Source organism: Myxocyprinus asiaticus, chromosome 30, assembly GCF_019703515.2.
Source record: "Myxocyprinus asiaticus isolate MX2 ecotype Aquarium Trade chromosome 30, UBuf_Myxa_2, whole genome shotgun sequence".
Taxonomy (NCBI): Eukaryota; Metazoa; Chordata; class Actinopteri; order Cypriniformes; family Catostomidae; genus Myxocyprinus; species Myxocyprinus asiaticus.
This window is the reverse complement of record NC_059373.1, coordinates 4,699,592-4,724,346: the sequence shown is the minus strand read 5'-3', so window position 1 is coordinate 4,724,346 and position 24,755 is coordinate 4,699,592. Positions and strand designations below refer to the sequence as shown.

Sequence of the window (24,755 nt, the reverse complement as noted above, 5' to 3'; positions counted from 1 at the left end):
TGCACACCGATAGATGTGGGTCAGTGCACATGTCAACAAACTCAACATTCTGATATGCTACATAGCCACACAGTTTACAGTAAACACACATATGTACAGTACATGTGGGTGTTCTTTCCATTAAATCATCTTAAGCTCTAATGTAGATTTAATAATGGTAAAATCCTTAATGTGGCTTATCTCATTTATGGTCATAGGTCAGAGGCTCTTTGGATGTTTTGAGGCTCTTTTGGATAGTAATATCCCATGAAATATGACTTCTTGGAACATCATTGTGCCCTGAATGAATTAAAACATTTATTTCAGCTGATTAGTTCTGGACAATTGATCTGTCACACACCAAACCAGCTGGAAACAAATCGGTAGGAGACCAATTTGCAATGGCGCATTATTATGCTTACGGGCAGTGGCTTTTAAACACTTGCTGTTGTTGTCTTTGTTATGTGTGTAATCAGGGGCAACTGTTTAAACAGTTTGTTTGGTCCTTATTTCAGTTGGAATCAATTTTCTCTTTTTGCCACAGTATTCCAAGTTTTTAGAACAGTTTGTACCCCAGCTAGGCAGACACATACTCAATAGTCTTACATAGCCATATTTTTTACTATTTACCCAATCACTGTGTTTTGTATTTGCATATTGTTTAGGGGCTTAATCTAATTGTTGAAACCACAGTAGGGTCGTTCCATGTCTCAAGAAAAAAAAAATGATTTGGCTAATTTGACATGGAATTACCAAATAATAAAATACACTGGCGTAGAAAAACCTTAAATAATAAACATTCAAATAATGGTGGGGTAGTCTGCGTGAACAGTTGTTCAGAAATAATAATAAAAAATAAATAAATAAGCAGAAAATGTATGCAGATCAGAATATTTGTCCACCCCAAGTAAAAAGTACTAATGATTTCAAAGATGTAACTTTGATAACAAAGAAGAATGTACAGTCATTCTCATGGATGTTATTTGTTTAACTGCTGCTAAATGCCTCAAACAAAACTCAAAACCAATCAGATTGGAGCTTGCTGGTTTAAGAATGCTCATCTTTTTTGTGTCCAGTCAAGATACCGTATTTCAAGAGACTGTGTAAACTGTTTCTAGAGTTTCCATTTGCGCAAGCGGTTGGCTGAGTTCATTTAGTGGGAGAGATCCAGAGAGTTGTTTAATTATTAATGGTGTTTGGACGATACAAGCCATCCTCTGGTGTACAGTGTGTGTATCACTACAGATGTGGGCAACCCAGCTTAATCGGAGTGCTGATAAATGAGACAGATACTGATTGCTGCCACTTGGTTAGATACTTCAGATGAACCCCAAAAGAAAAATGAAAATTCTGTCACAATCTACTCACCCTCATGTTGTTGCAAACCTATTTGACTTTCTTCTGTGGCACACTAAAGGAAATATTATGGAAAATGACAGCCTCAGTCACCATTCACGTTCATTGTATGGAGAAAATGTGCAATAAAAGTGAATGGTGACTGAGAATAACATTCTGCATAATATCTACTTTTGTGTTCCACGGAGGAAAAAGGTCATACGGACTTTTGAAGTTTGGAAAAGCATGAAGGTGCATAAATGACAGAATTTATATTATTGGATGAACAATACCTTTAAGGAATATTCCAGGTTCAATACAAGTTATAGCTCAATCGACAGCATTTGTGGCATAACGTTGATTACCACAAATTCATTTTGACTTGTCCCTCTTTTACTTTAAAGCAAGGGTTGCAGTAAGGCACTTATAATGGGAGTTAATGGGGTCAATTTTTAAATACTCACGGTTTCAAAAGTATAGCCACAAGACATAAACAATAGGTGTTAACATGATTTTCAGTGTAATGAAATCACTTACTGTCAGGGTTTGTGCAGGGAAGAGGTGAGAGAGTGGGGATCCAAATGCAGAATTTTAATAGTAAACAAGAGGATACAACTATGAAGGTAAATATTTAAAGAAGAAAGAGACACAAACACTACAGCAATATGCTGGCTTACAACGCTATGTACAAACAATAACTGACAAAGGAACAAGAGGGCATATACACACGGGCTAACAAGATGACGAGGAACACCTGTGATACAATTAGGGCAATAGAACAGGAAGACAGACATAGAGGAAAAACTAAGAATCTCTTGGGGGGAAAAACACAAGAATGACATGACAAAAAAAGACAATAGTCCATGGTGGAGCCGGTGACCAGGGAAGTGGCTTCAGGAAGGGAGCAGGGTCCAGTGGCCTAGGACATAGCTCCAGGAGGGGAGCAAGATCTGGCAGCCAGGGAGGTAGTTACAAGAAGGGGGCCCATGGACAGTTTGGAGGCCTAGGAGGAGGTCTCAGGAAAAAGACAGAGTCTAACAGCCAGGGATGATGATCCAGGTAAGGGGCGGCAGCTGGACAGGGGTCTGACTGGACTTGGGCAGTCCGTGGTCGGAAGCACTGGTAGAGATTGGGGAATGGCCTTCGTGGCCGTGAGCACTGGCAGAGGGTCTGGAAGCCATGGTGTCAAGGGTTCAGGGGGCAGAGCCGCATGAGCCTCAGGGAATTGAGGCTCAGGAGGTGGTGCCAGAGGGGGCGGAGCAGTTTGTGGCTCAGGAGTTGAAGCCACGGGAGGCTCAGGGGATGGAGCCGCAGGTCTTTCAGGGGGTGGAGCGGCAGGAATCTCAGGAGGCAGAATGGGTGGAGCCACGGAGAGCTCAGAGCCACAGAGGGTGGAGCCTCAGAAGACTCATAGAGCAGAGCGGGTGGAGCCACTGGAGGTGGAGTGAGCAGAGCCGCAGGAGGAAGAGTCTCAGAAGGAAGAGCTGGCGGAGGAGCCGCCGAAGACTCGGAGGAGTCGCCGAAGACTCGGAGGGCTGAGGAGCTGACGAAGCCGCTGGAGGAGGAGCGGGCAGAGTCATTGGAGAAGGAGCGGGAAGCGGAAGGGCCTCCGTCGAGGGGGTCTCCGGAACCACCGGAGCTAGGAGCAGAGGGACTTCTGTCGAGGGGTCTCCAGAACCACCGGAGCTAGGAACAGAGGGGCCTCCATTGAGGAGATTTCCTGAACCACCGGAGACAGAAGCAAAGGGGTCTCCCTTGAGAAGGTCTCTGGGACCACTGGAGCTAGGAGCAGAGGGGCCTCCATCGAGGGGGTCTCCCGGACAACCGGAGCTGAGAGCAGAAGGTCAGCCCTTAAGATTTCAGTGATAAAATCTTGAAGAGACAGATGATCACAATCCAAAGGGACCAGCTTCCTCACCCGGCCATTGAGTCCAAAGCAGAACATAGCTCTGAGGGATCGCTCATTTAAGTTCAATTGGGAGGCTAGATTCCAGAATTTGAGGCAGTACTCCACCGCAGGAGTGGACCCTTGGGAAAGTCTCTCAATAAGTTCTGCTGGATCCATTTTGCGGTCAGTTCTTCTGTCAGGGTTTGTGCAGGGAAGAGACGAGAGAGTGGTGATCCAAATGCAGAACTTTAATAGTAAACAAAATAAGGGGATACAACTATAAAGGTAAATGTTTAAAGAAGAAAGAAACACACTACAGCAATATGCTGGCTTACAACACTCTAGAACCAACAAAGGAACAACGAACAATAGGGCATAGATACACAAAAGGGCTAACAAGATGACGAGGAACACCTGTGATACAATTAGGGCAATGGAACAGGAAGACAGACATAAAAGAGGAAAAACTTCAAACTAAGAGTCTCTTGCACAAGAATGACGTGACGTGACACTAACATTTTCAGTGTAAAGTTACATACAATTTTACATAAAATTTTGTTGCCTTGACAACATAATGCAATAAACCCTAAAATGACCATAAAGACGACGATATAAACAATTTTACAGCTCAAATAATACAGTTGAGTTTTAACAGAAGTATTAAATTTTTTCTCGATCGATTTTACGCATATTTCCAAACACAGGTCAATGCTCTCAAATCAATTAACACAGCCATCTGAAAACTTTGTAATTGTCCTAAACAGATTGTGCAAGTTTCTTGATTTTCCTCATTTTCTCGAACAACTACATACAAATTTCTCTGATCCAAGGTTTATGCTTTCTAAGCAGTTAACACAAACAGCTAAATTAAAGTCATATTCACAAATGCACGTCAGGTTGTCAAATCCCTTTATATAGTTATCTGCTCTGTTAGTAATGCTCACAGCAAAAGAAATGCAATTTACTAAAATTTTCACACAACTCTCATGACTCTGCTATCTATAAAAGGGGTAAAATATGAAAATTCAGAGCAAACAATCAATGAGGAAGAAGAGGTAGAGTGGGTAAAGAAAGAGAAAATCTGAGGAAGAAGTGATGAGAAAAGGGGAAAGTTTTCTCAACTCTTTCAGGTGTGTGCATGGAAAGACTTCGGGAAAGACCAAATGGAGATGGTGTAATGATGGTGAACAGAAAGAGGACATCAGGGTGGAAGATTAAAGAAGGCTCAAATGATCTGCGAGTCCCTCTAATTGATCATGTTATGAATTATGGTCTCTCTAAACACACAGAGTGTTCGGCCTAATGTGAGCTGATCTACAGTGACTGCAATCTCAACAAAAAAGAAGAAGAGGGAGGAATGGCATTGGAAGAGGAAGAGCAGGGACAACTAGAAATTTAGAGACATTTTATGAAAGCACATGGAAAAAGGTCTTTACAGTGGATTTTTATGATTAATGTGTTAATTCAATAGTAGAGTTGTGTGTATATAGCTGAACATGTTATGAATTTAATAGAGAACACATCTATGGTTTTGATATTAGTATTTAGTTTTGATAAATGCATTATCAGAAAAGAATACATTGCTTCATTATGCAGTGAAATTTAATTGTTCTGCAAATTTGAGTGTCTGTTTCTACGGCTGTGTGAATTGTTTTGAGAGCACTGATTATAGTTTGGAGAAATGTATAAAATCGACTGAGAAAAACTGTAATGTAAGTATTTTTATAAAATTATAAGCTTCACATTTCTGTGTTTCAGCCCTCTAAAAATTGGTCCCATTCACTTCCATTGTAAGTGCCTCACTGTAACTTTGATTTTTGCTTTTTTTTTTTAAGAAAAGGAGGGACGAGTCGAAATTATTTTTATGGTGATCAACATTAAGCCACAAATGCTGTCGATTGAGCTTAACTTCTATTGAGCCCCGGAATATTCCTTTAAGGGTTTGCACCATTATCGAATGTACACAGAGGAAGAAATATACAAGCTGTCTGTCTTAGTCTCTCTCTTAGTGTCCTTGTTTAGCTTTGCCGCTCCTCTCCGTCGGTCATGTGCATCTGCGTTTGCAGAACACAGGCATCCTGTGCCATGTTGTGCCCTGTTGCCATCCACACAGACAGCAGAGCCGCATGCCACACATGCCAGAGGTCTGACTGACCCAGATCCACAGATCTCAGGAATGTGCTCCTCCCGCTGCACACACACACACAGAAACAGAGACACAGACCTGTTATGGAAGGGCAACTGACCCATTTCACACTATTGTGTCTCTAAATCCCTTTATTGACTCTCGGAGCACATATGCTAATGCAAAACCACAGTATGTACATACAACAGTATATTTAAATATGTAGGGAAAAAGAGAAAATACATGAGACAGACAGACAGACAGATAGATAGATAGATAGATAAATAGAATCACATTACTGTACCAACATGTTTGCTAAATTATCTTTGCGTGGCTCGCTGTTTGTATCGCTGCAGTCATGGTGAAATGAACACTAGAGGTGCTACGAAAACAGTGACTTTTACTAGCTTTCACTCAAATCACAAGCAAAACAGCATTATCATTTCATAAACACCCATTTTGTTAGCCTGTTCCTCACACAGTGCTATCTTTTGACATCAAAACAATTGCACGGTAGTAAAATGACTTGTGAATGACTTGTGAAACGATAAATTTTACGTAACCAACTACATTTACAAGCTTGTTTCAAAGCAATCTAACTGTGCGCTAGTTCAACTCAGCTACCTGAGTCAAAATGTAAGCCGAAAGTATCATAGAAGCACCACAAAATGACGTGGTTGCTTCAGCAAATGCATTTTTCATCTTACATTTGCTTTTATGACACTATAAGTTAGCTTTAGGTTTATGGTAGAGAGATCGGTTTTGTTGGTTTAAAACTTGATAGAGCATTAACCTTAAAAACCTTATCTGTATGGGAGAAAATTGAACTCGCTTTAAGCGCCACTCAGTGGACATTTCACCTCATGACTGCCCACGTAATGTAATTTTGCAAATATGTTGCAACAGTCACATCATTTTCATTAAGATCAGGTTGGGCAGTGCACCTCTCACAAAATCAATTCTTCTCTCATTATACTTCCTTTGTCCACACGTTTTCTTTTTTTTTTTCTCAAAAGAGTCTGTGTGAAATCTTAGCTCCTTTTATGGCTGATAAGGGATTGTGAGGTCTATTTTTACTGCAAGCATCTGTGTTAGAGCTGAAATATGAGTCGGCAGCAATGGACACGACAGATCTGTGTCCACGTGTCGAGAAGCCCGTCACATGAACTTTTGGACTCAAACCCAGGTGTCTTTATGTTTAGCTCACAGCGACCAGATCTGGTAGGGTGTTTGTGTTAACACACGCCTGAATCAAACACTCTTTTCTGTGTGACAGAAGAATCCGAATGGAGATTTCCTTGGCCTCCTTCTCTCTGAAAAGCCAAGGATTGCAACACAAAAGCTTTTTTTTTTTGTCTGAAATGCCTGATCTCTCATCTCTATCTCTGATGATCTGCATGGACGTGTCCTAAACCTTCTCCTGCTTTAGTCTTGGGTTTACAGCTGTGTTTTTATCTTTTTGTCCCTCTGCCCAAACATTGTCTCATCCGTGGATCACATGCAGTTTCTTGCTCTTTCATGTTCACGAAAGTCTCGACCTCTTCCATACATCCTCACCGAGTGCTTCTAGGGAGATATTGTCTGGGTTCCTGTTGACTTTCTTATGGGTCATTATGGACAAAATTAAGTCTATTTACTTGCTTAAAGTCAACAAATGGTGTTCACAACCCATGTTACTTCCATGATGTAAAGTATTTCCAAGTTAAGTAGTTATAAACGTAGTTAACACATCGCTAGAAATCAGAACTAACCACTGCGTTGAGTTATTTTGAAGGAGTTTGCACTTGTTTTTACATGGAACATTTGACATTTGATTTTTTGCCCCTGACTTGTCTGTCGTCTTAAGAGACTCCATCCTAAATTTGTCATATCGTTGTGATAACATACACTTGCGTCTACGTATTGTATCTCATATCTAACATGCCTTGTGTATCGCCAACGTAATTATTTCTGCAAAGAACTCATTAATTCAGTCTCCAAATTAGAGTAATTTAACATCTGATTAGTGTGACCGTATCTGCTTCTTAGCAGGAGAAAAATGACATGCTTCCTGTTTAGCTGCCGAGCCAGATGGAGACTCTTACAGACAGTTTGTCCTTTCAGTCTTGGCAAACGAGTACAGCGAGACATTAGCCTGCTGCTAACCTTTACAGACTGAACACAAGCACTCTAAAAAGAGCTCGGAGGGACTTATGATCTGACTTTGATGTGTGGCTTTTCCTTCTTAAAGAGAGAGTGCAAGAGACAAATGACTTAGAAAGATTTATTTAGGCAAAGCCTTGAATATTTCCTATTATCTGTACTCACTGTTGTATTTTGGTGAAAACCGTGGTTTTTCTGACATATATTTCACCCAGAGTTATTTATAGTCCATACACAGAGTAGAATGTACAGTAGCTTATGTCTTTTCCTCATCTAAACAGCCATTTGCCTGTAGGCAGTGACATGTTTGGTATTTCTCTCATGGATGCCATGAGATCTACCGCATCGGCCTTCAGAAGGCAACAGCTGCATAAAGACTAAAACCTCAGTGACCTCAGAAACAACTGGACAAACACAGACCTGCCCTCTGATTAACACAAAATGTTTACACCCTATGTTGACCTCATGTTTACCCTGTGAGGTCAGAGGTGAAGATGCAGGTAAATTTTAACCATAACCTGCGTTTAACTTCAAAAAACCGGGTTGATATAGGCTAATATTTTGGTGTGACACCATACAAATAATTAATGCAAGGTCAGAGGTCAAGTTGGTAGTCATTTAGCCTATACTTTTTTCGAAGCGACTTAAGTCCGATTTATACTTCTGCATCAAACCTACGACGTAAGCTACGCATAGCTACGGCGATTGCCGCCATGTTGTGTTGGTCAAGGAGTAGTTGTTTATTAATTTGTTGATTTCTTTCAACACAGAGCGTCAAAATATGCCAAAATATTTATTTGTTATTATGTAAGCGACTTAAGAGCAAGCACACAGTATGTCTGATTTATTTTTTCCTCTACATCACAGAAAACATGTGTAATAAATACAGCTGTAAATCGGTATGATTTTTTATATAGAATTAATCAGAGATGCTGATTAATTAAATGAATAAATTGCAATGTAATTAATTTTATTTATCATACATTCACACTGAAATTCTTTTTTTTTTCACATATCCCAGCTAAGCTGGGGTCAGAGTGCAGGGTCAGCCATGATAAGGCACCCCTACAGCAGATAGGGTCAAGGGCCTTGCTGAGGGGCCCAGCAGTGGCATCTTGGCAGTGCTGGGGCTTGAACTCCCAACCTTCTGATCTGTAACTCAGAGCCTTTAACCACTAAGCCACCATTGGGGGCAGTGGTGGCTTAGCGGTTAAAGGCTCTGGGTTACAGATCAGGGGGCTTACTGCCCCCTGTAATGTATGGCATAAATAAATGTTTGATGAGAAAGGCCCTCAAATAACAATAATTCATCATATATTGATTAAATAATTATAAATAGTTATATTTAAATCATTATAAATATAATATATTTGATAAATATAACAATTTAGATCATTAAAATGTATTATATTATTGTGGCAGACGAGTAAAGCATTTGTAAGACAATACAAAAAGTGGCTTTAGAAGACAATATATTTATTTATTTGTATATTATTGAACATAAGCCTATCACTGGACTACAGTCCACAGTAATCCAGCAATTGAATTTGTCAGTCTGTCCAAAATAGATTTATATAAGGGCTTTTCTAAGGATTGACACTTTTGGAGCATCTCATTTTGGTTGCTCCAGAAGCGTTTTTAGGTTGCTATGTCAAGTTAAACGTAGTTTGAAACTTAGGAAAACACTTCTTGAGATCCCTGCATTAAGAATTGCTCCATTCAGCTGTTTTTGAATGTAGGAATGGGTTCTCATCTTGTGCTTTAGTCAGTGACAAGCTAACCTGAGTGTGGTTTGTTGTTTTTACAACTGCGATTTGTCTATACAGCTGGAGTTTCGCGTACTGCCCCCTGCTGAAAACAGGTGATACTTCAAGCTTGAATTTCTCCGATGGTAGGAATATTACTAATTACAGTCTGGGGACACAAGTAAAAAAATGTTATGCATTATTTTTTAATTAATTGCACTGAATTAACCTGTTAAATCAACAGCTCTAATAATAAACAATTTGTACCTAAATCCCAACATATTTTATAGTATAAAGTACAGTATATGCATACGTTGATGAACTTAAGCTTTTAATGCTACAATAATTTGATACATACTTTTGAATCAACAAATTATATTTGCATTTATTTACAGTGTAAATGTATAATTATTTCAGAAATTAAGGCATTTTTTTTTTCAATACACTGGCATTTTGGCTATGTACTCCTAGGATGATACAGACATACCAATGCAGAGCTGTAAATGCAAACCACCATGTAGGCCACCGCATAGAGACTACTGCGTAGGTTCGATGCAGAAGTATAAATCAGACTTTACAGGGTCAATCTCCCTGTAGAAACTTGATTGCATGATTCTTACTCAACGACACAATGGTTTTACACAGACACAGATGGAATCTGCAGACTTTTTCGCATTTTCTGTGCTGATTCTGCTTGAAAATCTGCACCATAACTATGGAATAGATTATAAACATGGCCTTTATACTTTATTAAAGATATAGTTTACTGAAAAAGTAAAATTTTCTCATCATTTATTCACCCTCATGCCATCTCAGATGTGTATGAATTTCTTTCTTCTGCTGAACACAAAGATTTTTAGAAGAATATCTGCGCTCTGTAGGTGCATACAATGCAAGTGAATGATGAACAAAACTTTGAAGGTCCAAAAAGCATTTAAAGGTGGCATAAAAGTAATCCATACGACTCCAGTGTTTTAACCCATATCTTCGGAAGCGTTATGATAGGTGTGGGTGAGAAACTGATCAATATTTTTTACTAATAATTATACATTTATTTTACTATAAATCTCCACTTTCACTTTCACATTCTTCTTCTTTCATTCGCATTTTTCATTCATATCGCTACCTACTGGGCAGGGAGGAGAATGTATAGGTAAAAAGGACTTAAATATAGATTTTTTTTAATTTTTGGGTGAACTATTCCTTTAATATACATTCCTAGCCTTTTTGTGCACAATTTATTGGTGCGTGTTATTCACAACATTAATATAATTTAAAAAACTGCTGTGTTCGTAATCTTTCATCAAAATGTATAACCTGCTCAGCTTCTCAAAAATCTCACCAAGACCTTTTTAGCCCCTCCCCTCCAACTGCCAGTCACATAGAGACAACTTTTCATGTTCCAATTTATTTCAGATAAAATGAAGTCACGCCCTGCATGTTTTCGCCGGATGGTTGTCAGCACCAATTCATAATGACTTCATAACCACCGTCTAGTTGTCTTAAAAACACTCTTAAAATATTTGTCTCAGTATTCCTCTAAATCACAGCACATCATGCCATGATGTAGTTAGCACTGCATGCAGTGCATTAGCGTAGCAAGCTATTCCTTTAGGTCTCATGCAATCCTTTACATTCAGAGAAAGGCGAGACGCAGGAGGCTAATGTTTCCTCTCTCAGTCTCTCCTCACTGAGTGTGTAAGGTATCTGATGTGTAAAGCCTGAGGGAGGGAGATCGCATGCGTCTTTAATGTGTTTTATGTGTGAGTAAAGTGTGAACAGGATGCTTGCTAATGTCCTACTAAGTCTTTAGTTAGCGAGGTATGAGTGATGTTTAGTATGCCGGATGCATACAAATTACTGTATTAGAATTCCTGGAGATTCTGTTTTTGTTGCACACAAACCCAGAAGATAACCTTGAAAAGGTGCAGTAGTTTGTCAGGGGAATGATGCTCAAAATGATGTGGCTGTTTAAAATATTCCTAATTTACAATGGTGACCATGGTGACCATAGTTCCCGCCAAAATACTATTTTATACTATACTAGTTACTCTAGTTCTTTTTCTCTAATTGCTTGCTAAGGCAATGAATAAATTCAGAAAATTGAAACTCTTGCTAAATTGAATTTGCACTTTAACGACAACATGCTATGATTTGGTCACAGTGTATTGCATCTAGTTTCTTCTCATCTGCTGTAGAGATTCTGTTTTTGATAAGAAATGTAATTCATCAATTATTATTTTGTTGTTTCTTGTATTTCACCAGTTCTCACATCTCCTCCAGAGACCAGTGGCATTCTTGAGAAAGAGAATGAAATGGAAAGCGAGATCCTGAAAGCTGACGACACAACGGTCACAGACTCCTCCCTCATAACAGATCCGCCCTCAAAAACGGAACCAATCATATCTGACCCGAGACCCACCACACCTGGAGGCACAGCCAATTCCCTGCCTAAAAAAGGTACTGATAATGTGACCAAAAGACCTCTCCAATGTTTCAAATCCTTACAAAAAATCTAGAGTTCTGGAAAATTAGCCGCAAACTTACCACAAATTTGCCACTCATTATTTACACATGCAAATGAGCTTGTGATTCGCTGCAAATGTTAGTTTGCAGCTCTTTGCTGGTAGTGGTGAACCTGCAGCAAACCTTTGGCAGCAATGGACAATTTGCAGCAAGTTTGCCGCAAAACTCATTTGCATGTGAAAATGATCAGTGGCAAATTTGCCCCAAGTTTGCTGCAAATTTGCAGTGAACTCTCAATTTTTGTAAGGGATGGCTTGTTTAATGACCCAAAATACCACAACATCCACATAACAGCGCCCTTGCAACCACGGGCAAACCACTCACATTTTCTTCATAAAATGAAATAATAGTTTAGATGTCAAGTCATCATTTTTATGTGTAATGTGAGAATGACTTCCCTTACATTAAATCTACAGTTCTGACAAACTTGCCGCAAATTTCCCACTCATTACTTTCACATGCAAATAAGCTTGCGGTTCGCCGTAAATGTTTGCCAGAACTTTGCAGCTCTTCAACGGTAGTGGTGAACTTGCAGCAATCCTTTGGCGACAATGAGGAGTTTGAAACAACGCTCATTTGCATGTGAAAATAATGAGTGGTGAATTTGCGGCAAGTTTTCCAGAACTCTCGTGGCAATCCCGCTTCCAACTCACGCTATTGGTTGAGTAAGGTTGTTGGGGCCACAGAGACAAAGCGTTTACAGTTTTTGAGAAAATTAACCTTTGAATGACTTACTTATAGTTGTCTCTGCATTAAGTTGGGATTGAAGGAAGTATTTTAACACTGAAAAAGTTACATCAGCTTTAATGACAAATGTTTTATTTTTTATGTCTTGGCACATTTAGAAATACATTGCTAAAAATAAAATTGAATATTTTTTGATGTGGGGCATGTAAAGATGTACTGTAAACTATTGGCCCAACCCGGCCAGCAGAGAAAATCTTCGAGCCCTGCATTTTGATTAATTTTAATATTTCACATTCTCTTGAAAAAATCACGAATCCTGTGACTATTGCTTGATTTGGTAATAATGGTCTGATCTTAAAATAAAAGATTAACCGTTTGATAATGGACTAAAGGAATATTTCGGGTACAAGTTAAAGTAGATGTTCTCAATGGGGGCGGTACCACCCTCCAGGGGGTGTTCAAAGGAAGACGGGGCACTGAGAACAAATTAGAAGAGAAGGGGCGTTAGGTCACAAATTGGGGGCGTTTATCAGTCATACTGTATATCAATTCGATCGTCAAGATTGTCTTTGCATAAAAAACGTTTATCTGGACTTGTAGTATTAGCCTACCAGTTCTCCATTATACAGGTTGGTACGCATTTGTACCACGGTTCATCTGATTCTGATCTGAAGGATCTGGTTTTGCAGCATCAGATAGACAGGTGGAGTCACAGCCTCGGCTAATGTACCTGTATGGCTCTGCAGTTGGATACGGCTCAACTGACAGAGCAGGTGTGTTTTTACTCACAGACCGGTTCGAGCTCTTAATTGCGCAGCGCTGCGAGAACCAGTGAAGCATGGGGCGAGACGTGGAAACCATTTGAATTCGGCACAGAATTCGACATCACCGCCCCTTGAATTTACTATAGTAATTAACTGTACTTCAGGCAGAAATAGATTGATAAGTATTATCATATCACTACTTCAGCTCTATTAAATTTGTAATAGGCAACATAGGGGAGTGAGGGAATTTCACTCATTTTTGTTACAACTTGAATTTATTGTTTTTGAATGGTTTATAATTACAAAATATGCTAGGGTTTGTTTTATATAAATCGAGTTACTTCTAACCATGGTAGTGAAAATCCAAATTCAATGTGCTTACTATGGTCTTGTTACAAATAACGCAGTTATTCCGGGAATATTCCGGGTTCAGTACAAGTTTAGGTCAATAAGGTCAATTACCACAAAATATAATTTTGACTCGTCCATCCTTTTTCTTTTTTTTTTTTTAAAGTAAAAATCGAGGTTACAGTGAGGCACTTACAATGGAAGTGAATGGGGCCAATTTTCGGAGGGTTTAAAGGCAGAAATGTGAAGCTTATACATTTATATATAAGCACATATTAATTCTTCTGTTAAACCTCGTGTATTATTTGAGCTGTAAAGTTGTTTAAATCGTCATTTTAGGGTTTGTCGACAGTACATCGTCATGGCAACGAAGTTGTAAAATTGGCTATAACTTTACACAGAGAAGTTAGTAAGTGATTTTTATCACACTAAATCATGTTAACACACATATTGTTTATGTCTTGTGGCCATACTTTTAAAAAAGTGAGTATTTTAACATTAAAAAATTGGCCCCCATTCACTTCCATTGTAAGTGCCGCACTGGAACCAAGATTTTTGTATTTTTTTAAAGAAAAGGAGGGGAAAGTCAAAATAAATTTTTGTGGTAATCAATTTTATGCCACAAATGCTGTCGATTGAGCTCAACTTGTGTTGAACTTGGAATATTCCTTTAAGCTCAATAGACAGCATTTGAGGCATAATGTCATTTTCCACCAAAAAATGTTTTGACTCGCCCCTGATTTATATATATATATATAAAAGGCAAAAATCTTGATTACAGTAAGGCTCTTAAAGAGCGAAATGTCCATAAACACTGTTTCAAAAGTATAGCCACAAGACATACACATTATACATGTTAACATGACTTTAGTGTGAAAAATTGCTTACTAATCTGTGTACAGTTATATTCAATATTTCAACTTTGTTGCCACAACAACGAAACCCTGTAATCCCAGTATTGGATATAACTTATCACAGATAAGGTAAGGACGTGATTTTATCACACTAAAATCATGTTAACATGTATAATGTTTCTGTCTTGTGGCTATACTTTTGAAACAGTGTGTATTTTAGCATTTATGGACTGGCCCCATTCACTTCCATTATAAGTGCCTCGCTGTAACTGCTTTTTATATACATATATATATATATATATATATATATATATATATAGTATATGAGGGGCGAGTCGAAGTTATTTTTTGTGGTAATCAACATTATGCCACGAATGTTGTAGATTGAGCTTAATTTGTATTCACTTGTAAAGCTCAAGTAAAGCAAATCACTGATGCTCCAGTGACTTATTCATTTTCAGAACTTCTACAGTAGAAAGATGACAGCATGGAGGAAAAAGCTTACTGTTTAGTAAACTGCATGTGAACATTAATTTTATCAGACCGACTTTAAACCATCGTGGCTGCAGGCCAAGTCATTGTTTGTGAAATAGCCGAGACGTGGAAACCCGGCATGGCCATGCATCAAAGCAGAGAGCGAATAATAGGAAGTGTGTGTGAGTGTTTGTGCGTGCGTGTGCAGAGAAGGTTTGTTGAGTGTTCTCGAACAGTCTTACTCTCTCGAGTGTATAAGGCTTAGCTGAGTTCTTTTAATGGTGGGCGCAAAGCAGAGCGGTTGCAATAGTAACAGTTCGATTTGCTGGAAAATATTGCATGAATATTGCATTACATGTGTGACACGCTTAACGAGAAGAACGCACAGATGAAATAGGATGCATGTGTGTTAATCGAAGGAAAGCTTTGAAGAGTGTCCTGTACATTTGATCAGTGTGATCAGAATTGATCCATCTCACTGAATGTCTCACTGAAGAAAATGGGAAACGTCAGCTATAAACCTCTAATGTGCAAGAAAAGAGAAAGGAAGGGAAGGGTTAGATTTTTGAGAGAAAATACTCAACATATGTCTTATGTATTGGGTCCAGCAGCTCTCACCAGATTAAAAGGGTCATATACTACAATTCTGTAGCTGTTTTCTTACTATATTTTATGTAGAAGGTGGTTGTAAAGAAACAATACAGGACACAAAAAAATCTTTTTGGGATTTTGTTCTGACAGCTGTTTGCATAAAAGTGAAAAACACAGTGCTCGATGGGGCTGTATATATAATAATAATAATAATAATAAAAAAACAGAAATGAAATACAAAAATTAAATATGGTTCAACGAATATACGGTAGAGGCTAATGTTAAAAGAAAACACAAACATGCCTCAACACATGCTGTACTTAATACATGCTTATATCATTCACAGCACCCTATGCACATAAGTACTTGCTCAAACCACTCAAAACATCTTATGCATTTAACACATGCTTAAACACTCAGTATTTTATGCATTTAACATATGCTTAAATCACTCAAAGCATTTTATGCATTTTTAGCCAGGCTTTAAGAACATGTATAACAGTTTAAAACAATAACATTAATATTTTCACATATAACACGTATTACTCTTATTCACTAAACTGGGAAATACTCTGGGCTATAAATCATTAAATGAGATATGATTAATTCTAAATGTACATACCCAGTTCATGCATGTTCAGCAAATGTGGTCAAACTCCACACATGCATCCTTCAAAAATAATCCATAACAAACACTTAATTTGCATATATGACTCTTCTGAACACATATTTAATGCAATTTATAAGCATTTTGTGTAAAATTCTATATTTACCCAAGAATTCTCAAATGATGAACAAAAATGGGAACTTTCTTGCACGATGTATCTTCTCACGTCTCTAATACAAGAGAGTGCTGGAAAGCGGGTGCCGCAAAACTGTGGTGTTGCAAAACTCCGGTGTTGCAAAACTCCGGTCTTAAAGGGGCCATGTCAGATTTATGATTAGAGTTAAATTAAATGAAATATGTCTACTTGGCTACTTTTAAAGGATTATTCCAGGTTCAGTACAAGTTAAGCTCAATTGATAGCATTTGTGGCATAATAAACAAAACAAAAAAGAAATTTTAAAGTGTCATTTGTTCATTTCCTCAACAGATGGGATAAGTTCGGAGCAACGGCAGAAACAGGCCAAACAGAGGCGAGAAGAGAGAGCCAAATATCTGGGTAAGGCATAATAAATACAAACTCTTGTCCTGGGACAGGTTTGGCCATGTAGAGATAATCATACGTTTATGCTGTGCGATGCATAAATAGCGGCTGAAATATTTCAAGATAAATATAGACTAAAGAGCTAATGAGAGGCTAAATAATAATTATCCCAATTATATACAAATCCCATGTGAAATGTGAACTGTTTGTAATGAAGTAATCAAACTGGAACTGCCAATGCAATACATGGCCAATGGGCTTTTTACTGATCTTTTAGAGAGACAACCATTTTTCGTATACGGTAAAGTCAGCATCATCGTTTAACCGTAATGACTGGCAGTGACTGACGCATGTGCTTGTGATTTGTTTTTACTGCTGCAGAACAGAAAACGCAGGAGCAAGGTAAGCTACGTCACGGGGACCAATAATCTGATTTAGTGAATTGTTTCCATTTATTTCATGCCTGTGCTCAATGGGTCCTCTTGTTTTTCCTCCTTGGTTGCATCAGTTTTGCTTATTTCTTTGTCTATTCATTTGACTATTTTTGCACTATTAAATCCATTTTTAATTTTTTGTTCACACTGGTTTCCTATGATTAAATGACTGTCTTTATAAATATAAATGTAATTGCAATGGATATATAGGCCTACACACATTTGATCATTGAAATATGCATTCTAGATGGAGCTGTTGCTTAGTGGTTATTACACATTGAGTAGTGGTGCTTGATTGGGAGGTACAATTTCAAATCCAGCCTGTGTCCTATATATTACCCTTGTGCGACCCTACGTTCACATGTGTGGACATTGTATTTTGGCTTCGCTATACACAACGCATAATTTAAATGAATTAAAACTGACTGAATACTGCTCACAACACTCTAGAATTTCTGCCGCACCGCGTCACGTGACACAACAGCATGACGTCAATTTCTGTGAAGCGCTCCTTGGGGCGCAGCGCCAACAAAAGTGCACCTGGTAAGAAACCTCTTTTAGTTTTTTGATTGAAACCTGTTTGGTTGTTAAGAGTAGCGTTTCTAGTTTAGTTTTATATGCCACTTTAAAAAATCCATTAATTTTTCGCACATCAGCCCGCTGGTACACATGAAGTCCACATATGTGGAAAATGGAATCTTATTCCCTCAAAAGTTGAAAAAAAACATGTTAGTTATTTTGAATAACTTTCAACATTAACACAGCTGTGGGTCATTTCGCTTCATTTTAACATAAATTTTGTTATATTTTATTTTGTTATCACTGTACAATACGGTTCAATTCATTAACATTAGTAAATGCATTCCTATATATTTACTGTGCATTGTCATATTGAGAATAAGTTTATTCATCCAAAAGCTGAAAATGTTGCTTTCTGAGGCTTTTAAATGGAGTTCAGATCCAAATAAGGTGCATTTCAAACTGTTCTGAGACCAGTGCAGACAGACAGCACACTGGAGGTTAAGTCATTCTCTAAATAGGGAGCATGGGAGCGTCCTATAGCTTTCTATGCAGCTAAGTGCATTCAATCCTAAAATCAGACCAAAAGTTCAGTTTCATGCTGCAGATGATGTTTGGACCACTCAACATGTTTGTCAGACATGGGACAACATTTTATTTTAACTTGGTTGGCAGTGATTGGATGATGCTGGCCATTAATTTTATTAAGTATTGTTTATTCAGATTTAAAGAAAATCGGCTTTAATGTCTTTATCGTCTCAAAAACATGAATAAACAACACTTCTGGAAACATATTAAACAATTTGATGAAAAAAATCTGACTTTCCATAGCTTGGTATTATTTAAAATTTCACAACTTAGTTCCACTGTCCACATATGTGGACATAATTTTTAGGAAATCTATTTGCTCTCATCTTTTTTTTTTTTTTTTTTTTTTTTTTTTTGCTTGTTTATTAGTCCTTGTGAAATTCAAGTGTTCATGGCAAATTCGCCACTGAGAATTTTCACATGCAAATTGTCCATTGTTGCCAAAGGTTTGCCAGAGGTTCACCACTACCGGTGAAGAGCTCCAAACTTCTTGCAAACATTTGAGGTGAATCAAAGGCTCATTTACATGTGAAAATTTGCAGCAAATTTGCGGCTAGTTTAGATTTTTTGTAAGGGAAGTGCTACTAGTTAAAAATCAAAAAGGAAAATGGACAATGCACACAGCAGTCAGGCTCAGGTCTCAGGAGGTTAATATAATTTTCCATCTCTTTTCCCAATAACATGTCCTTTCTACTGTTTCTGCCACTAAAGTGGTTAACCATGCTAAAAATCCCAGCTCAACTGTTTTTTGGAACATTGTGGTTGGTTGCGAGCCATCCCAAGCTGGTCATTAGCTTGTAACTAGCCACCATGTTTCAAGCTGAATTTTCCAGCAGGGTCAAAAATCCCAATAATAATGATAATAAATAAACATGTATTTAAGGAGTTCATGATCTGTTACAAGTAGCCATTTAACAGTAGAAACAATTTCCAACATTAATGACAGTGCCAAAATGACATTGGTTATCCTATGAAGCTAATTATTATGAAAAACATGCATATTTGATAATTTCCTTGTGAATCTGCCTTCATAAATCAATATGCCAGCTCATCTTCTCAATTTTTCCCCATTCCACAGATCCCTCCAGGCACAAGGTGAAAAATGTGCCGTCATTAAGGTTCAGTTGCCCGTGCCTCTCTCAGATTAGCTGTAATTATGTTTGCTATTGGGCTATCGGTTTTCTTTCAGGTGGAAAGCCCCAGATAATCCACTGTTTCTGGCCAGATTTTTATCAAATTGATAAATCCAGTCATGTACCACAGTGGTAGACTTAGTCTCACATTACATAAAAGGGTTTATTGTAGCTCAGGCAGGGCTACAAAATCCTAGCTTGACAAGTGTTGTGTATTACAAAGACATAAACCTGGCTTAGCTTTTAGAATGAAAGTGAGCATTGTAATGATGGATTGCTGCTATTTGCATTGCACTGATAATAAAATCTGTTTTTCAGTGCACAGTCCCACTCTTCATAAAGCACACTGTAGAAAGCTAAAAGGATTAGCGACCGCCTGTTTCTTCTCATTGACTTTTACCTGCAGCTGAGACCTGAGGTTTAAACTGAAGTTTAATGTCTTACTTCAAGGATATAAAACAGAATTGTTACATAATTTATAAAGGATTGCAGAGTTCTTTATAATGGGATTTAGAGGGGGCAGTGGATAGCAAGGGAAACCAAGGGGGCAGCCCAAATGTGGGAATGGGGTCCGGTGGCCATGGAGGCGGTTCCAGGAAGGGGGCTGGGTTCAGGGGCCAGGGCCGTGGCTCCAGGAAGGGAGCGGGGTTCAGAGGCCTGGGAGGAGGGCCAGACAAGGCAGAGGCTCGGACGAGGATCCAAGCGCTTGCTCTAGGACAGATAAGGCTCCAAGCGCCCACTCTGGGACGGACGAGGCAGACGTGGCCGCTGGTTCGTGGACCGTGGTAGGTGTGGGCACAGGCTCGTAGACCGTGGCAGGCTTGGACGCTGGCTCATGGACCGTGGCAGGCGTGGATGCTGGCTCGTGGACCGTGGCAGGCATGGACACTGGCTCGTGGACCGTGGCAGGCATGGACGCTGGACCGTGGTAGGCGTGGGCACAGGCTCGTAGACCGTGGCAGGCATGGACGCTGGCTCATGGACCGTGGCAGGCGTGGATGCTGGCTCGTGGACCGTGGCAGGCATGGACGCTGGACCGTGGTAGGCGTGGGCACAGGCTCGTAGACCGTGGCAGGCGTGGACGCTGGCTCATGGACTGTGGCAGGCGTGGACGCTGGCTCGTGGACCGTGGCAGGCATGGACGCTGGCTCGTGGACCTTGGCAGGCGTAGACACTGGCTCATGGACCGTGGCAGGCGTGGACGCTGGCTCGTGGACCGTGGCAGGCGTGGACGTAGTCTCTGAGGTGGAGGTTGTGGCGGTGGACTCTGGCTGTGTGTTCACTGTAGGAGTGCCAAGGTCCTCAGCCACTCACACTATGAAAGATGAACCGCTCATGAACAGCACAAAATCAATGAACTGGGCCAGAGTCCATATGATTTGGCCATGAGGCATAAGGGATTTTACGGGTTCGTTTAGTCCACAGAGAAAAAGGTCCTTTAGAGCCACATCATTAAAGTCAACCTCATTAACTTACTCACAGAGGTAAACCACGTACTCCTCCAGAGAATGATTCCCCTGGTCCAAATAAAAAAGGCACTCTGCTGGGTTCATGTTCTGTCACGCTTTGAATGGAAGGAGTACGAAGACGGGAGTCGGAGTGAAGCCAACTGCAATGCATTTAATGACAAAGCAAACAACGTAAAAACTACAAAGAAAACACTGAGCACTATTAAAGGTAAAACAAAGAAGAATAACATAACATGGCTAAACGAAGAAGAATATCAACAACAACTACTAACATATAAGGGATATTAGCAGTGGGTTAAGGGATAGTGATCTGAGACGAGACTTGATAAACACTGAGTGAATGAGGTGAGTTTATAAAAGCTGTGTCTCGTTTCAAAAGCTGCATGCTAGGTAGGACGCTTCCTTTTGAAGGCTGCAGTATACCGAGCGTCCTCCTTTAAACAAGTCTCGTTTAAACAAGACGGCCTTCATAGGACAAACGGAAACAGAACGTAACATGGTTGCTATGATAGCACGCCACTCTTTAACAAGCGGCAGTGCTTTGAGTGAGAAGGGAACAAAGTCCCTTTAGAAGGGAATGTATGTGGTAAATTTTAGGAGAGTTATAATGATATAGAGAGAAAGAATATAGATATTACAGGTGTAGTTTTAGTCTAATACTTTATTTTAATTATATATTAATATAATTATACACATTATATACTCTGCACCCATCTACTGAGGTACTTCAACTTGGGAATTAACATTAATTGCGTTTGAACATCATATTTACGGGCAAATTGGCATTATTTTTTTTAGACATTTCCGTCAAAGAATTGTGGGTTGTGAGTGCCCACGAAGGATATACCTCATGCATCCTCCGAATTCCCGTGAAAGGAGGTTGCATTCAAAGGCTGCATTCGAAGTGTCCGTCTCGATGACGTATGCGGCTGACAAATGCGACCCCCGGAGGACGCATCCTTCCAAACGAGACAGCCATAGAGTCTTTGATGAGGTGATTGAGAACAGTTGTGGCTGATTTGAGTGTGGATGAACTGGAGCAGTTGATGGCTGGAGGGGTGGGAGACCGAAGGGGGCGTGACAGTCTGATGGTGATACCATTTTTTATATTTACAAATATAATGCATTTTTGAGTCACAAATATCAAGAAGTTTTCTTAGGGTCACTCCATTTGACCTGAACAAATGTACCTTTTTTACTTTAACCCAAAAAAAAAAAATAGATATCAAAATGACCGGAACTCAGAAATTATTTTCATCATTGTAGAAGTGTATTCAAGTAATTGTTTGTGTGAACTGCAGTTTTTTATGTATTTTTGAATAACTTAGATCCGGACAAAAAAAAGAAAATTACCTTCATGGCAGTGACCCATACCATTATACTAAATGATTAGTATCATCTTTCATCTTCAAGGTACTTCAAAGCATACAATGGTTTTACCATAGTACATGCTGACAAAACCATGTTGTTATCATGCTGCATGTTCACAAAACTTGGTACCATGTCCAAAACCATTTTTGTAAGTGAATACTTATCTCCCTTTAGAACTTCAATAGGCTAAAAAGATGTCAGTCAACACAATACAGTACAGTACAGCCACATTTTCTCTGTCCTCAGATCTCTGCCTATATGGTTTGCCTTACTTCAGTGAACTTCAGTGATAATCAAACACATGTAGCCTTTATCTGACTCACTGCACATCTCATCATGAGTCACTACAGTACATATCTTTGACACTTTTTCTTTGTTAATAAGGCAGATGTGTGTTTGAAATGAAATAGGAAAAAGTAATTACAGTAGAGCACCCCATGGATCTGAAGCAATATTGTGAATGAAAGCAGCCCAACTTAAATCCCATCAGGGCTGCTGTGTGTGTGTGTGTGTGTGTGTGTGTGTGTGTGTGTGTGTGTGTGACAGTGTATAGATTTAGTTATGGTTGAGGTTACTGGAAAACAGGAAATTCCACAGTGTGATGTCTTGTGTGTTTCTTAAGTCGGGCCTGTGAGCAGAATGCAGACAGCTGTCGCATAGCATGCTTGGAGTTTTAAATAAAGAGCTTTGATGGGCTTTTAATTGTTTTTGAAGTCAAACTGAGGCTCCTCTGTGTCTCTGTGTCTCCTCTGTGTCTCAAGTGATTGAAAAAAAAAATGTGATTTAAAAGTACAAAACCACTGTTCTTTGTGAAAGATAAATCTACAGCATTGGGATTGATTGGACAATTGTTTGTGATTATTACTTTTGTGAATAAAATTAATAAAAAAAAAAAAGACAATCAGATTGAAGGTCTGATTTTCTTATAATATATATATATATATATATATATATATATATATACTCAATTGTCTCCTAGACTGCAATGAAATTTAAAGGAAATAAAATCAAGACTTTTTGCTGAAGTATCCTGCTTCTCAGATATTTCTCATGAGAAAAAGACTCCAGTAATCTCACATGTGTTTTCTCTAGACTTTCAAAAGAGATCTCAACAATGTCTCTAAATGTGATCCGATTTGGCAAAAGTCTGCAATCAATGCTCAGAAATGTCAGTATAAACATTTCTCATTTAAATGTGATCTAAGCTTTTTTTTATAACTCTATACTCTTACTGTATGTCAACAACTGTCTCGTTTGTGTCTATTTTTACATCTCATAAGGAATTTTAGATGAAACATCTGAGACCAAGTTGATACTCATATGTAAAATCACTGAGGACTCCATTATAGTCTCCTGAGCTATGAAAGAGCAACTATTGAGCAACAAAGTACCAAAAAAAACAAAAAACAAAAAAACACTGAAATTAAATTGCATAATAAACTGCAAGCGACATTACTCTCATCACAGACTTTCCTTCTCTCTGTTTTTCTCAGCGGCGAAGAAAGCTCAGTGGTTGGAGAAGGAAGAGAAGGCGCGACGTTTGCGTGAAAGCCAGCTGGAGGAACGCAGGAGGAAATTGGAGGAGCAAAGACTGAAGGCAGAAAAACGAAGAGCCCTGCTGGAGGAGAAACAGAGACTGAAACTCGAAAAGAACAAGGTGTTAGACGTTAATTGAGTCAATATGCTGTATATATGCAGTTGTGTCTGATAACTGGCCTAGATCAGGGCAAGTCATTACTCAAGATCACGGTTTAATCTGGCTTAACCCCTTTCCACATTTACATGGATTTCACTGCCACCCATATTAACAGCTAAGTGTTGACATGCAGTAATGTACACTACCATTCAAAAGTTTGGACACACCTACTCATTCTTTATTATGATGGCTTGACGAAGCCAGCATACTGTTATTCTACAAACTTTGGGTAAGATTTTTTCAGAATCCCTAAACTGAGACCAAAATGTCTAACATGAACTCCTCCTAGAGTTTCAAGCGACATCCACCAAACTTGGCACAGACCTTCAGACTTTTCTGGAACAGTGTGACTTACATTGACGGAATCTTCAAATGGGCCATTGGAATGCTCTTTAATTCAAACTACAACTGCCAAAAATTCAAATGTAAACAAACCCAGAAAAGGCCTGAATTACATTGACGGAATCTTCAAATGGGCCAACGGAATGCTCGTTAATTTAAACCGAAGTCTTTTTAGCAAGTTAGTTCACTCAGCGGCCATCTTTGGAACGCTCCCGGGCAACTATTTTCTATGTAAACAAGCGGCATGAAAGACCTAAATCTCCAAAACGGTTGATCAAGATTACAATCAAAGAGCATATTTCAAATCAGCAGTAAAATCTGACTACACTGGTATCATAAATTGCGCTTCTTTACCTCAGACTACGCTAAAAAAAAACTATTTTCCAGGCTTACTTATCTAATGCGCATGCACATTCTCGAGTTGATTGACAGGGGATGTCTGTATCTAAAGGGTGATTGGCTCATTTACCTGTAAGGGAGGACTTCCTTTCTACATCCATTGACCAGTTGGGCGTTCCAATTTCTCCCATTCATTTTCATAAATGTGACCTGTTTCTGTTAAATAGTCTGTGGTTAAACTACAACTGTCAAAAATTC

At 39.0% G+C, this 24,755-nt stretch overlaps 1 protein-coding gene across 6 annotated transcripts in view; it reads left to right on the top strand.

Moving 5' to 3' along the window:
* LOC127420864 (MAP7 domain-containing protein 1-like) overlaps positions 1-24,755 on the top strand; it is a 65,843-nt gene that overhangs the window by 18,969 nt on the left and 22,119 nt on the right. For 2 of the 6 annotated variants that reach the window (XM_051663449.1, XM_051663446.1), the window contains exons 2-5: positions 11,480-11,674; positions 16,553-16,621; positions 16,988-17,008; positions 23,614-23,777. In XM_051663449.1, the coding sequence (XP_051519409.1) occupies positions 11,480-11,674; positions 16,553-16,621; positions 16,988-17,008; positions 23,614-23,777 (449 nt within the window). Of the gene's footprint in view, positions 1-11,479; positions 11,675-16,552; positions 16,622-16,987; positions 17,009-22,073; positions 22,163-23,613; positions 23,778-24,755 lie in introns of those variants that run through there. The other 4 variants (XM_051663450.1, XM_051663448.1, XM_051663447.1 and 1 more) reach the window with 3 other exon arrangements.